A 16889-nucleotide genomic window follows, 5' to 3' on the forward strand; every position below is an offset into this window, starting at 1 on the left:
TTTGAAAGAAATAATCCTTAAGCAAACATGGCTATGACAATAAATAAATGAGTGAATATATCAAAATATGATTCAAGAGTAAATGTTTATAGCCAAAAAAGATCTCAACAAAATACCTATTAACTCTAAGGAATTAAAGAAAAACACTTCATAGTGGATAATCCTGGTAGACAAAAACTGATTTACATAATCACAGTGAAGATCACACAAAATGGGAAAAGTGAAACTGCATAGGACTTAAGAAGAAGAAATAGGTACAAACGATTTCTTCTGTATAATTCTTGTGAAAGATGTATAACTCAAATAAAACATAAGAGAACATCAGAAGAGGTTAAATTTGAGGACAATCTAAAAAGCATCTGGCCTATAATCTTTAAAAACTGTAACACCAAGAGACTTAAGGAAACAGTGATCTAGACCTGGTAAAATCCACGAGTCAGTGAGAACTAAATAAAATGTGTGATTTAAACTCGAATTCTTTTCTACACACCACGTCCACTAACCTGACCATCAATAAACATGGGTGATGTCTACTGCTTAATAGCTACAATGCTTCAGTGCTATGTGATCAACTAAGAGTTGGGTTATGATTATGTGGGACAATGTCCTTGCTTATAAGAGAGGTATTTGGGGGGCAAAGAGGTATCATGCTAATAAATCACACGCAAAATAACTAGTGAAACAAAATTCTGATGATGCAACTCTCCTGTAAGTTTAAGACTGTTAGGTAATATATGTACACATATAAGTAAACATATGTACATGTATATGCAAATTCCATAGTATTTATCAAATGTAATAAAAAGTTAGCTTAAAAGCTTATTAAGTTTGTCCTATATGCTGTTAAGAAGAAGTGTATGAACATAAACTCTAAAAATAGGTTCACTGATATGAAATACTCTGAACTAGGCTAGATGTACTCACAAATATTCACTAACAAAGCAACTTTCTTATCTAACATAGCTGGCACAATTCCTAGACGTAGGCTTCTTTTTATATAACAGATTTTAAAAGAAGCCCTTGGCAATAATTCAAACGTATATTGACTCCTTTATAAACAGTAAATGTAAAACTAAAATGAAGTAAAATAAATAAAAACCTAGACTACCACATCTTTTACATTTTTAACCACTCCCACAAAAGTAAGTTGCTAAGTGATTATGGAAAATTGTTCATTGCACTTAGGTTATGACCTGGGACTCATGATTTGGTAATGGTAACAGCACTCAGGGACTCTCTATAAACACAAAATCAAGAGTCCGGCCTTTCATGATTTAACCGGCAAAGACTTTCAGAATATAAAGTGCTTCACAGAGGACAGGACTGGCAGAACTAAGGACCCCTTCCAGGAGCTTGTGTGCACTGCCACTTCATATTATGCTAGGAAAGCTGTTGGAGGAAATGTGATGTCAGAGGCAAATTTCAGGTCTCCTTTTGATCTTCTGTCCTCAGAAGTACATAGTAAATCAAGATAGTTCATCAAACTGTCTTTCTTCCATGCAGGTAGAATTACAGTGTGTCCTAATGTCTCTTCCAATATGGCCCAACAACCCCGCTTTCCTAATGTATTTCTTAAATATTAAGCCCTGTCTTGCTGACAGGCTTCTCACAAGGTATGAAATACATAATGTTTCATCAGCTCAAGTATGTAACGTTAACTTTACTGACAAAAGGTGATTAGTACTCAGTGTGACCAAACAAAGAAATAGGATATGCCCAGGATAACAGTTTGCTAAGACCGGCCCCAGTGGAGAAACACTATGCTCACATTATCATCTACTACAATTTCAAGCCTAGAGAATCATTCTACGCTGTGTTGTACTTTGTATGCTTTGGGAAAGTGTTTTGGAAAGCCTGGAATGGAATTTATTATGTACAACAGGCACTTGAACTCAACCCTCCTACCTTACCTCCCAAGAAAAAGGATTCCAGGCATATCCTACCTTACCTGGCCTCACTAAAAAACCTTATATATAAATTTAATTGTGGAACTTGGAAGATGGCTTGCTTTGTGTCACAAGGACCTGAGTTCCTGCCCCTAGAATCCATTTAGAACTCTCAGTCACGGCAGTGCATCCTTGCAATCCCAGCACTGGGAAGGCACACAGAGGAGGATCCCTGAGGCTTGCTGGAAATGGGTCTAGCCAAACTGATGAGAGACTGTCTTGAAAGGTGGATAGCATTCCTGAGTAAGACACCAGAGGCTGTCATCAGGTCTTCACTTGCATGTTCACAAATGTGTATATACACCTACATACATAAGTACCCACACATATACGTGCACTTCTATATACGTGAACACACACATGCAGATGTATTCACACATTAGAATTAGACCATGACTATTCTGAGTTTCATGGCATGATGTCTTGGGGTATGTATAGACGGCAACATGACTGCTGCAGTGACATACATGAGCAAAGCAGTATCACTTCACAGAGCAACTTCTTGTCTTTTTATATGAAAGAAAAGACAGGCTGCGGTACTTTAGATACTGCCCATCCACTCTCTTTCAATGTATTCAAGAAACTATTTTTTCTTAAAAAACTAAGAAAGAAATGTGAAATATCACAATAAAATCCCTAAGGCAATATAACTCCACTAGCTTGAGTGTTCATGTAACACATAAGATTGTCAGCTTTGGGTTAATCTGTATATCACTGTGGGTAGAGTGGGCAGGACAACTTTCGCAGAAGAGATGGGCTACTAAGATCCAGACAGATGGGAAGGGGGAGGAGAGCAATTCAGATCTTCCTAAGAGAGAAGGCAGGAAGAGGTCTGAATAAGGAGGAGGCTGCAGAGTTATAAAGATACTGGCAACTATGTACAATTAGTAAGAAGTATACAAACCCTGTAATTCTGAATTCACTCTAAATTTGCTGTCCAGGACATTTACAGCATTTCGACCTAGCATAGGAAGAGTTCTGAATTGAGAGAAAAATAATAAACTGAACAGGAAGCATGAATGCGTTTTATCTTCGCAGGTAGACTTCCTTTAATCCCATCCTCTTTTAGGAAAAAAAAAAATCTTACTTTCTTCAACAAACAGCAACATTGTCTTCTAAAGCATGACCACATACAATCTTCTATTGTACTTTCACAGCCCCACCCCTCTGAAGTCATCCTCATAAGCCTACATTTTCTGTACTACAGTAGCAATGTGATGGCACAATAGGCAATTCAGTTAAAAAACTCTGTATGTGCTGCACCTCCGTCTACTAGACAGCTATTTCAAGAAAAGCTCTTCTAGGACCATGCATTTGGAAAGAGTTTTGAATGTCACCAGGCACTCTCAAGAGCAATACAAATCACTTGTTCTCCCTCCACAGCTCTAGCTTCACTAAGTTGACCTTTCTCTTGTTAGATCTTAAAAGAAATTTGTATACATGCATTTGTTCTTTGTATCTGAGCATTATTTTACAGTCTTCCAGCCTTCATTTATGACGTTTAAGCTAAGATTCACTTGCAACATTAAGAAATCTCCCAGGATATCAACATGGGTTCTGGGATCTGCTACACCTGCTAGATGGCTGATATCCTTCCTCTCTGTACGATACGGGTCAACACATGGCCTTCCTGAGGAAGTTAACCTAGGATTTGGATGACATGCATAACATGATGTTTATAAATGGGCCTGACAGAGACCCTACTATATGGGAGGGTTTTTCTAAGTATTTTTTTATTAAACATATATAATGAAAGTAATGCTACAAAATTTTAAACTGAATTAATGTAAACCTTGGGCATGTAGTGGCTATATACTTTTAGGATTCACTTAACCTTTTTGATTATCATCTGTGAAATTCTGGAAATTCTATTTCCCTATAAATAACAATAGGTGCCAAATAAGATTTCAGAATTCATGAGGTTCTAGTGTTTGGCTTGTGTTGCTCAACATTAAGAAGACTTGAAAGAATTCATTTTCCTTAGGAAAGTTAATTTGCTTTGAGAATACACTGCTGTCCCTCAGGGTCTACTGAAAACACTTAATAGAGTGCTTTTTAAAGATGTGCTGGCAAAGCAGGCAGCCCCAGGGGTTCAAAGGACTCCTCTGTAGCCAATATTTAGATCTACCTCAGAAATAATATCCTAATTCAAAGACACTTACCAGAACTCAAGAGGAAGAGAGATAACCTACACAGAATTTAAAAGGCTACTTAATTCTCCAAGGAGTTCCTGAATCCTCCAAGGTACTACTTGTGAAAACACTTTCAAGGGACACTTGTGTCTCTATAAGACTACTGAAACAATGCCCACCCCAACCCCCAATATGGAAATTTCCTTAAGATCACATACTGGGAGAAGGAAAAGGTTCTAGCTAGATAGAGGAACTTATCTCCTGGAAAGAGACTTCACACAGTCCTAACAACGTGTCAGACCCCCACTTTATATGATGAAAATAAGCCCAAACAAGGATATCTGGTCAGTGGGGAGCAGGACCACACCTTAACCAGGACTGGTTAGATGGCTATATCCTTCATACCTTTAGTTGTTTATTTAAACTTCAATTTCACTTCAAGACCACTTCCCACTTCCCATCAAGATAGACTTGGGAGGCTTGCTAGTTTGTCCCTATTCCCAGTATAGTCAAGAGGATAATTTCCCTTTATCTGCTTGCCACTATTAAGTGACTCTTTATTTACTTATTGAGAATATGTGGTTGAATCTGGCTTGGGCACAAGCTATAAGCCCATGTACAGTAACATATTCTGAATAAATTATTTTGGTCCACTTTGATCCAAGAGCATCTCCCTCCAAACCAAAGGTTCTCATGCCTTTGGATCTGGTTGGTTCAAGAATGAGACTCTTAGGGGTTGCTTGGGCAAATATGGTACTGTAGTTTGAGTATAAAATGTTCAGCACAGGCTTACATGTCCAGCATTTCTCATGTTGAACTGGTAGCAATGTAAACCTTAGGATGTGCAGCATTACAAAAGGAGAGGATCAACAGAACCATGTCCCTCATCCTACTTGCTCTGACCACTTCCTGCCTTCTTCTATCCAGTCTGAAACAAAACAAGCTGTTGTGTTCTGTTACATATGGTTGGCCATTGTGTGCTGCCTCATCTTGGGCTCACAGAAATGGAACCAGCTGACCACAGACTGAAAACTCTGATACAAACATGAATCTTCTCTCCCTTTGTTCTGCTAGGAACTTTGTCACATAAATGAAAACCTTAAGACATGAAGCTACACAAAGTAGATTATTACCTGTTTGACAAATGCTTTCATTTGAATTAAGGTTCATTCAGACACACAAAAAAAGAGAATTTAATTAAAAATAGTAAAATAGCTAAAAAATGCTATTAAAAAATATAATTAACTCAGTAAAAAGTAATTCATGCTCAACCATAAATACCTTCTCCAAGTCTAGAAAACAATGTTAAAAATATCATATCTTATTCAGAAATTAGTATTGCTTGCATTGTCAAAGCTGTATGTTTTGTTAATATCAAAACAAATACCTTAAGTGCTCTAGCTTTTAAAATAAATCCAACAGTGTTTTGATGTGAAGTACTTAATATAATAGAGGTTATATTTATTTTTGTTTTCCACAATACATTATAGTACCAAATTATTAACCCACATGAGGAAGAGTATTGATCTCTCTATAATACATTCAATTTCTTTCATTAAATTCCCAGCAGTAGCTCCTTTTTCAGAAAGCACTAGTGCTAATCAAACTTTAGAAAAAGCAGTATGAACAAATTAAGCTGAATGTCCAAAATCACTTTAATCTATACTATTGTGAGTAATGTTTTAACTGGTTATTACAATGGGCTGATCTTAGGTCTTATAAATAGACATATATCTAAAAGTCAGTCTATATAAACTTCACGTGGTGCTACAAACACAAACACTACACAGAAAACCAGGGAAAGTCCTCACCCCAGAGTGCACTTTTGATGTTGACAACTAGAAACTGACATTGTGCAGAACTGTTAAATCCTGCATTTATCTACCATAACATAAAAGAATAAAATTTAATGAGCTTTTAGAATCACAGCAAATTAGAAGCAGAAGAACATTTAAGAAGGCTATATCTCTACTGAGGAATTAGCCCCCACCCCAAAATTTTCTGAAGTTTTTATCCTATATTTTCCAGTCTAAGACATGTCATTACTTTATGGGAGAATCAAAACCTGACCCAGGACTCCTGATGTCCAGTGCTTAAACTATACCAAGCTGTCTTCACAATCTAAAACATATTTGTATGTATGTAATTAGAAAATAGCTCTGTGGTTCAAAGGCTCAGAAATCCGCCTGCCTCTGCCTCCCAAGTGCTGGGATTAAAGGCCTGCGCCACCACCGCCTGGCAGACTATGATATCCTTGTGCCTGGAGTTGGTTTCTACTTTTACAATAATTACAATGTTGTTCCTAGTAATGTCAGCTCAATTTAAAAGCTAGGCATAGTCTATCTGTAGGAAATACCCACTGAGAAAGGATTATCTCAACAAAATGAGGTAATATGTATGCAAATGCCATGCAAATGTGAAAGTCCTATAATGTTAATATATGGGAAACAGTGAGTTTTTGTAAAAGGTCTTTAACTCTGTTGTTCATGTCTAAGTGGTAAATCATTTTCTTTTAAAGTCAGAAGCAATACAAGGATTTGTACCATCACTATTTTATTTTATCACTAAACTAGAGTTGGTGAAAGTTAAATAAGGCAAGAAAAAGAAGGAATTGTAAAGGTGAAGTGAAATGACTCTATGTACAGATTATACCAAGAAGTAACTTATTAAGAACAAAGAATCATTAGTGTTTATTATATGCAAGATATACACATTGCTGAATATTATCCTATCAATAAAAAAATTAAAGCAGATAAATTGCACCCCATAGCCGTTAGCTTACACAGAATAGCTCATACAAATATGGGGTGAGAGTTATAAAATGTAAGGACTAGGATGTCCATTGGATTCAAAGAAACAAATCCTGGCAAGCAACAGGCTCAGAAGGTGAGTTTAGTCCCTGGGACTCACATGGTGGAAGAAGAGATCTGATCTAACTCCTGTGAGTGGTCCCTGACCTTCACATGTACACAATACCCTCCTGCAAACTCACACTCACAGAGTATGAATTAACTTTTAACAAGCAAGGAAAGTGGGGAAAGTAGCTCGAAAAGAATATTTATTCTTATAATAGTTATGCAAATACTGTATTATATATAATATATACACTATAATCATGCAAAATTATTTTATTTTATACAAGCAACTAAAGTTTCCTTGCTAAGATCGGACTACTAAATAATAGTGAGGTGAGGAGAAGAAACAGGTCAGTGACAAATCAAGTGGTCCAAACCAAGTGGACCTCTAGCAAACGTTAGGTTCTACAGTATTTTCACACACACACACACACACACACACACACACACACACGCACACGCACACATATATATAAAATCAGATTCTATACACTATCCTTAGAACCTGGAGTTGGGTTCTATGTCTATTTATGTGGTGCAATACACATAGTATCTAAAATGACTACACAATGTATATATAAATGCATTAATGACTATTCTATAAAGGATCAGAGTTGGATTATTATCACAACAAAGCAAAGGATACCAAGACTTTACAAGTGCTCATCAGTAAACTTTTGTATTCATCTATTTTTCAGAAATCTCTCTTTTAAATATAATGTAATGAAGTAAATACTATTTTTACTACAGTGGATCCAACTAATAAGCCAGAACTGAACAAATATAGGCCCATATGTTATAGTCATATGAAAAAAGTAGTATCAGCAGAGAAAAAGTGAGGGAAAAGCCACTGACTGCCTGAAAATATACTAAATGCCAGGGGAACTGCTATTCCATATGTCACAAGCCAGATTCTTCTAAATCAACTTGGAAACTTTATCAAATTTTCTACAGTTTTGTATGAACCAGAATCAAATAATTTACTTATTGAATTTTTAAAGTGGTAGAAAAAACTGTCAATATTTCTTTTAACTTTTTATAAATATATAATGAATGTACTTTTTGACAATTTTAAATTAGATGATTTTTAAATTTTAAAACTGGTATTTTTAAATTAGATTTTTCAAAGATTACTATACCCTTATATATAAAATTATATATATGTATATATACATATATACATATGTGTGTGTGTTCAAAAAGGAAGACATGTTACAATACCATTTGTTTGTTTGCTTAATTTTATTGTTTCAATTCAGTGCTCAACATTAATGCCAGAGTGCTGTTTGTGGTAGAGAGGTACTCTACCCCTGAAACATATCCACAGCCTTCTCTCTGATGTGTAGATAACATCTGAAATAGTTAGGAGATGGAGAGACCTAGAGAAGAGAGACAGGAAAGGAGAAGAGGAGGAAAATGAGAAAGAGAAGCAGAGGAGGGGGGAGGGAAAGGAAAATAGATGGAAGGAAGGAAAGGGGAGAAGAAGAGGAAGAAGACAAGAGAAAAGAAGAAAAGTAAAGAACAAAAGGGGAAAACCATGACATGCAAGAAGTATTTTACTGAGAGATACGCCATTTCCACTTCCAAAGTTTAAAACTATTCTTGGTTAGCAATGCATTTCTGTGAGTGTTAAAAACAAAACCCAGTAACTACCAAATGAAATGGATTTGAGAATACTTGAGAATAGCAACTGGCTCTTTGCTACCCCTTAGAAAGGCTAACTTCATCATTTAGGTACTGTCATGAAACTTGGCTATTTTCTCTGCATAGTTGGATGATGGTGTGTCATCACCGTTCACAACAGTCTTTATGGGAACAGCAGCGAGAAGAGCATTTACACCCATTGTGCTACACTTGAGAAATCATTTAAGTTAATGGCTCTTCTCCCCTACAGAATCTTTAACTACAAACAACAAAGCAGCTTTTTTTCTAGGTCTACTAAAGATGAGGAAGATAACAGGTTTCAAAATGACAACCACACAAAGATGCAGGAATTTGCCAGTACTCAACAAGTGCCTACACTGATTCTCAGTCTTGCCTACTGTCAAAAAGTGGAGACAATTCTTTCATGATCTCATCTGAGAGAACTTTCTCTTCTTTTCCTGCTAGCAGGTGTGCCAAACTGGATTGTGCTGGGCTTCATTCACAACAGGAAGCAGGACGGTCATCCTCTAGGCTTTGTGTGGAGGATCTGGTGGTGTATGTGTAAACAGATAATACGGTGCACATAAAACATGGAGATAGAAACAAAATATAACAATCTAATGATAGGTCCCTAAAAGACAGCCCTGACAATGTATTAAAAAAAAGTGAGAGCAGAGCCCGACCTTGCAGATCTTGTAAAGAGATTCCTGACCATCTCCTCCAGTGTCTTTGAAGTAATCATGTGCAGGAAATGTACGATGAATATCTCGAGTAATAACACTCTCCTGTGCAGAGTCCTAAAAGGAAAAAAAAAACCAGTTCATTATTCATGCACAACTTTGTTTTCAATTATGTAAAATAACACACGTTTATAAAAATGCAAAGAACATAAAAAGTATACCTAAACAACTAGCCTTTAAAGAACAAAAGAAAGAACAAAAGAAGGAAAAGAAATCAACCATCAGGGAGAGACATAAAGATGGCTCAGCAAGTAAAGGCACTTACAACCAAATCTGATGATCTGAGTTTGATTCCCCAGGACCCATATGTTGGTAGGAGAGAACCCACTATTACCAGTCCTCTAAGCTCCACGTGCTTGTACATACCCACACACATATACACAATCACATGTGCCCAACAATAATGTAATAAAAACTCTCTCCTTCTAACATAGCATCACTGCTTTCCCTAGACCAGCGCCTCCACTGATTATGTTCTTTCACATGTCCATCTAAAGGCTGGGTGTGTGTGTGTGTGTGTGTGTGTGTGTGTGTGTGTGTGTGTGAAGACAAGGAGAAAAAAACTTGTATATACACATTTCCAGAGAGAAACTGTATGTTTCTTTCACTTACTAAGATCAGTTACAGACTGATCCTTATCAAGACATGTAACTATACACTGCTATACTTAGATTCAGTATTTAAAAAGAAGGAAATATGTCTGTTTTCAGGTATACTACAATAATTTTAAAAATATTACTCTATTAGTATTTTTCTATTTTTCCATGTAATAAAATACTTTGTACATTTCTACTTTTGTTGTTATAAAGATGTCTAATTTAGTGTTTTATTTATGTTTATATATGTGTTTCTGTGAAATTATGTCATGTATATGAGAATGTCTACAGAGGGCAGTAAAATGCAGAGGAACCTCCGAAATGGAGGTACAGTCAGTTATGAGCCATAAGACATGAATGTCGGGAATTGAACTCAGATCCTCTTGAAAAGCCACTCTCTTAACTATGAGCCATCTTTTCAGCTTGGGTGGTTTGTCTTTTGGGTTGCTTGCTTTCATGTAGTTAACGGCTAGCATTGGACTTTATTCGCCTGCCTCCACCTCCCCAGTGCTGGGCTTATAAGCATGTACTATGCCTAGCTGTACTTTCAGGATTGATACATACTTTCTCCTTCTACAGTTGGCATAATGATGTATATTTCAAATAACAATAAAGCATATATTTCTTTACATCTACTAAATAATGTTTTCTATTTTTTAATCATGGAAAATATGATAAATGATCTTTTGATCACAGTCCTTTAAAGAATATTACACTCCCGCATACATACATAGACACATACTAGGCTAATTACAAAGTTCATTTATTCTAAAAATAAGAATCCTACAACCTATAATATGGTAGTTTATATTTTAAACATCAATTTAAGAAGCGCTTTTATAGATGGTTAGAAAATAAAAGCTGAAAATTGTGTAAAATTCTGAACCTTATTAAAATGATTATTACCTTGATCTAATTTTAATCCTAGAAATATTTGTGTTATCTCTATTTAAATGTCAAGAAAAAAGGATGAATACTTTGAGTAATTTTACTGATGAAAATACTTTGTACAATTCAGAGAAGCATCAAAGACTGCTAATTGCACATTAAACATATTGTTTAATGTCTTACTTCTTCCAAGATTGAACAAATCCCCTTTCTGCCTCCTATCAGGAAGGAGAAAATGCTGTAAATGGGAGTTACTGTAGTGTGGCTGAGAAGTGCAGCAGGAGCCAGCGGCTGATCAGTGTGTAAGTCAGGACCTGCTCCTGCTGCCTCTTTCTCTTCAGCTGCGACTTCATGCAGGGTGGTAATTAGATCTTATATCATGGAGAGAAAGAAAGAGAGAAAGATGTCAGGATCCAAATCTGCTATCACACATTTGACAAGATAGTCCATGGGACATTCTGAAGGCTTGCAGGAATGGAATATTGAAGCTGAGTAACATGAAATTCTAATACTGTAAATAGTTTGAGTAAAAGGAATGAATACATTAAAATTGACACTTGACAAAGAAATGAATTGTCTGACACAGTGGGGATTGAGAGAGAGGTCTGGAAAAGGGTAAGTAGACTGCTGAGACATAGGAAGGTACATTACAGAGCTAAGGATCCGTATCTCAATGGTGGAGCAGTGGTCAGCATGTGTGATTCTGCTTATGAAAACATGATAACCACACAGACTGAAACTTTTACCTCCCAGGTTTTTATTGATGAAGGGTTTCTCTTTCCATACAGTGACAAATTTTACTTATAACCTACTTGAAAAGATGATGAATGAACTAACTGTCTTGTGTGAACAGCTTCAGGGACAAACATGTGCCTAGTGGCTTATAGGATAATTCTTTGGATTTACAGGATATTTATGGGGGAAAATCAGTAGACTCACCTTCCCTAGGAAGTGCTTACATATGTAGCATCACTGTATGTTTATATGGTACCTTTTAATTTTTCTTTTTCCAAATTTGGGGAAACAATATCTTGTAGATAAAATCCATGGTCCAACAGAGGTATCACATAATTTGTTGAATATCATTTTAAAATCAATTCAATGGGGTATAATAAAGAGTTTGTTTAATCTGAAATCATCTTCAATTCAAGTTTCCTACCAAGATACTGCATGAGATATTTATCCAGTGCTGCCTATTTACCTGCGCTTGTAATTCTCATAATTCCTACCAGAAAAAAATCATCATCACTCACTTGCTTCTTGTGGATAAAAAAGTGAATACAGCTCTCAAATGTCAAGAAGCATTAGGAAGACAGTCTTGGAAGAACCACATCCTATTATTTTTTACAAAACAATTTTGAAGCTGCCAAGAACTTAAAAGGCATTATAGTGAGGACAACTGTTCTCACACATGGCCTTATCAGATGTATGAAACACCTGTCTACACCTTGGCTTTTCATATTCCTAGCACTATGACAGTACCTTTTCTTATTAGTTCCTATTATCACCCCTAAAGCATAAGCTGTGCTGTCACTTCCTATCTACCACAAAATCAATCCAACTTTATAAGCATCATTCCAATCTGTCAGAGCTATTAAAGGTGCCGGTGTGAACCATCACTAGCCACCACCAGTAGGAAAATAAATGATTCAGATCTAAAACAGGCTGACCTTACAATGTGTCTTGTATTCTTACTCTACAGGGATCTTCCTTCAGTTCTATGTTGAAGGATAAACCATCACAAATTAGTCTGCTTGCATGTCCCTGAAAGCAGATGGGTTTGCAGTGCTGGGTCTCACTTATCTGCCTTGATGTTTGACCATAAAATCCAAGGATGAAATGAGAAAGTTTAGAGTATTCTAGTTTCAAATGTACTACTAAAATAACAAGCAATAAGCAGAAGCAAAAATGCTGAATCATGAGTCAATTTTATTTCTTGAATATGAAGAGAAGTCTAAACATAAGTCAGGTATATAAACACAAAAGGCAAAATTAAGCAATCATATTAAGAATAAGTTGCTTGCCATAAACAACACATACCAGCTTTCTTAATTTCTCTGAATGGAAGCCTGACATAGGGTGTAAAAACACACACACACACACACAATCTATCAACAAATTTTTAAAAAATCTCTTGGGGGAATGTGGCAGCTATAAGAACTAAAGCGAGACAGGTGTAGTAGTGCACACCTTTAGTTTCAGCACTCAGGTAGGGGGAGGTAGGCTGACCTCTGAGTTGAAGCCCAACCTGGTCTATATATTGAATACCAGAACAGCCAAAACTATATAATGCCAACCTAGCTCAAAAATAAAATAAAATATATATAAAAAAGAAAGGCAGAGGGATAGGAAGTTGAGGAGAAAGTGGACTTATTGATGGGTACCAAGTGCCAAGAAAGGGACAGAGCATGGGACTACAAGAGTTGCTTCCTCCGACTATAGCACTACAGATCTGGAGGTACTGCAGTGCACAGAACAAGCTAACAAATATCTGGGATTACTAGTAGACTCTAGCTACATATGTCAAATATGCTAAAGCTATACTCAGCCCTGCGTTCATTCTCTAGGCTGTTGTGAGTTCATTATTCCAAATTCAAGTTTCAAATGGGAAACAAGGTAATGCTAAGCCCCTATCAGCAGGAAATAATACTTTTAGAATGAACAAAAAAGGTGAGCTTCATACTCTTATGTTTTAAACTTATCTTTAGCTCTACATTATTTATATTATTGAATTATGATTTATCAAATTGTTCCTTTAAACTCTAAAAATAATAAAATTTTAAGAAATAGCTCTATGTATCATGCAAAGAATGAAAAAGCTTTATTTTGTTTTTTGTAAATCTAAGATTTTTCTCTCTGATAATGATAATATTTTAGAAATATGCCAAATTTAAATGACTCTTTGCTTTACAGAGTTTTAACATCCATGCACCTGTTGTTATAGGCTGCCGCATAACTTTTAGAACTTTGTCAAAGCACTCTATCACCCCTCCAATTGCTCTACATTTTTCTGATTGAAACGCTTCAACTTCAGTTATAACTTAACCTGAAGAACAAAAAATCAAAAGTATATAAAATAAACTTTTAATTTGCTATTAGGTTTGAAATCATTTGTGTATTCAGCATGAGAGCTAGCTAAGATGTGTCAGAAGCCATAATGGGACAAGCTAATAATTAGGTGATCATCTTGAAATGGCTTGCCTTGGATTATTATATAATCTGCGACAAAGTGAGGCCTTATTCAGCAAGGCTGTAAGGAACTTATTTTAGGAAAGATTCCTGCTATTAATATGCTTTCCCTATTATTATTAAACATATGTAACAATCACTAAACAATAGCACACCCCTTTGGATCAGATATTTATAGATCCACAAAGATGCACTGTCTTGTAATGATGCTATATAGACAAATAGATGATTTCTTAAGTCTTAATGTTGACCCTATAAGAATTCCTAAAATTATATCAGTGACTATTAAGCTCTTTTATAGTGTGACTGCTATTAGGTCCCTTTCTGATACTCAAAACTGCAATGAGAACTCTCCCAGACTCCTAAGCGTCATCAGTTAATTGCCCTTAGATAGTAACCAGACTTTCTCCTACTCAGAGCACATTCCAAGAGGTTCTAAAACAACTAACCAAAGGTCGTTAAAAGGGAACTAATGATTTATTATAGGTGCTAGGATAGAAGATAAAATATTGACTGGGTTAATCTATACAAAACTTCACTAATAACTTGTTATAGTTTTAAACCTTCAGTGAACCTGTGGAGCTAGACAGGTGATGGATGTTTAGCCAGATAATTACTCCTAATGGATATGCATGTAAACATTCTCTGTTGTAAACTTCTATGATTTATGATTTGATTTTTGGTGTGAACTTGTGATGAACTTTGTAACATGTGATCATGTATTCTGAAAGATGTATAAGTACTGAGGACAAAGAGATGAGAGGCAGATACAATGGAGAGATAGAATAGAAATTTTTACCTTTCCCCACTTAGAGTAGTATATAGAATAGAATTTTTCCCTTTTCCCAGATAGAAGTTTTCCTTTTCCCCACTTAGGACCTTTCCACTTTCCCCCTTAGATAGCTTTCATAGGAAACTTTTTACACTTAGTAATAAACTCTATAATAACTTCTTTAAGTGTCTTTTCTTCCTAAGACCATAGACTAGCAGGTGTAAATTAGAGATCAGCAGTTCCTGCTGAGATAGTACAAAGGCTATTTACTTAATAATCCTTTGCTGTTTTTAGGATGAGGTGCTAAATGCAAGAAACTGCAGTTTCTGGTCTCATAGGATCACAGAAGGCAGGTCAGCTACAGTAGTATAGTAACTTAGATAAGTAAACTTTTATTATTACAACAACCTTAAATATCTCCTAAGACCAAGTCTTACCCCCTCGACTCTCTTCTCTCTCCACAGCCTCAAGAAGAACCAGCAAGAAGAAGAAAGAAGAAGACTCCCTGCCCCAAGCCAGGGCTGGCCCCCCAGCAAAGAGGCAGACTTATTCTAGATAGCACAGAGATGTTAGCAAGACTGTCTCCACCTCTATGAAGAATATGTTTTCAAAGAAGGGATCAAGGCAGTAAATAAGTATGCAGCAGTGGCTGGTTAGTGGAAAGCATTATGAAGAAATAAAACAGGAAGAGTGAGGAGGGACTAATACTTTAAGTCAAGTGCCTTTGCTTCTGTGTTCTTTAGAGAATGAACACTAACATCAGGGGAAACAGGTGGGATGGGATAACACAGCTTAATGTTTTAAAGCATTCTGTGACCATCTTGTTTGCAAAATGTCTTCAACAGACCAAAAAAATCCACTTTTCTAGATTAACATTACCTCAAAAACTTCTAAAATATAATCTAGATGATTTTTACAAATGCTTCAGTTTATATATTTGGATAGTATACTCCTAATTACACATACTCCTAATTATCTATAGGTACACATGTACCTATAAACACTTGTCATTTACAATGTTATTTAATTAGATTTAATGTGTTAATGAGCAAGAAAGTGTTGCAATAGTATCTGAGGGAATCAAAGTGTCTAAGAAAGAGTCTGTATGTTGTCTCAAGAGCAGGAGGCTTATATCATAAAGAAGAGCAGGAACAAATAACAATAGAAGGAAGGACATGATAACAGACAGTTCCTATCGGCAATGGTAACTGTACAAGTTTAATGGGAAAAGTGGTTTCAAAGGATTCAAGTGGCACAGTGGTCTTTCTCATAAGATAACAGGCACTGAAGAAAGCTAGATGGCCTCAAAGCTGGAAAGTCTGTGACACTGACAACAAGCAGGTCTGTGCAGAGGCTCCACAGCAGGAGAACACTGGGCATGCTCAGGTGATGTGACTCCAAGGCTAAGAAGGGAATTCATAAAAGACTGTGTAGATACAGAATATAAAAAGGTGATCTGAAATGAAAACTAGTTCATGTGACTTCATCTACATAGCAACAATTTTATGAACCAGTTCTTCAGTCTGATCTTGGGTACTTTTTTATATTTGAAAAATGCAGGTGGGTGGTGAAGAAAGAAAGAGAACTGGCCTTTGTCACTAGATACTTAGAATTGACCATTAACCTCACATACTGTCATGGAAGAATGCAAGCTTGAAGCCATGCAGTTATAGATCAAGGTAGAGTCTAAGGGACGGTCATACTGGCTGCATGTGATTGAATCCCAATAAAAACTCAGATCGGCCATACAGGTTGGCTTTCTGAGCAGACAATGGTCTGTGTATGTCGTTACACATTGACATCAGGAGATAAACGCCCAGGACTGTGATGGGAGAAGACGGGATGCCTCAAGTAGTGCTTCTCCTAGCTGGTGCCTTTGCACTCGCCTCCTACCTAGCTTTATCCTGTATCTTTTATTTGGGAAAACTTCCAACTGTGACCATCACAGCTTTCTCTGAGTGTGGGGTGCCTCTAGTGAAGTATAAGCCAGATGGGGCCTTGGTAACCTCTTCCATATACCTCTGCTGTTAGGTCAGGGCAATTTGGTGTGGACTCTAACTCTGCATTTGGCTAGACTCATACATCAGCCGACATTTTTCTTCTTAAAGTGAGAGCTGTTACATAGCT

General features: G+C 36.4%; 1 protein-coding gene across 4 annotated transcripts in view; it reads right to left on the minus strand.

Annotated features, from left to right (window-relative positions):
* The window catches only part of Rabgap1l (RAB GTPase activating protein 1 like), a 567726-nt gene that overhangs the window by 248118 nt on the left and 302719 nt on the right, over positions 1-16889 (minus strand). For all 4 annotated transcript variants that reach the window (XM_028758413.1, XM_028758415.1, XM_028758421.1 and 1 more), the window contains one exon: positions 9261-9374. In XM_028758413.1, coding sequence (XP_028614246.1) covers positions 9261-9374 — 114 coding nt within the window. The remainder of the gene's footprint in view (positions 1-9260; positions 9375-16889) is intronic.

Source organism: Grammomys surdaster, unplaced genomic scaffold (genome assembly GCF_004785775.1).
Source record: "Grammomys surdaster isolate TR1022 unplaced genomic scaffold, NIH_TR_1.0 130, whole genome shotgun sequence".
Taxonomy (NCBI): domain Eukaryota; kingdom Metazoa; phylum Chordata; class Mammalia; order Rodentia; family Muridae; genus Grammomys; species Grammomys surdaster.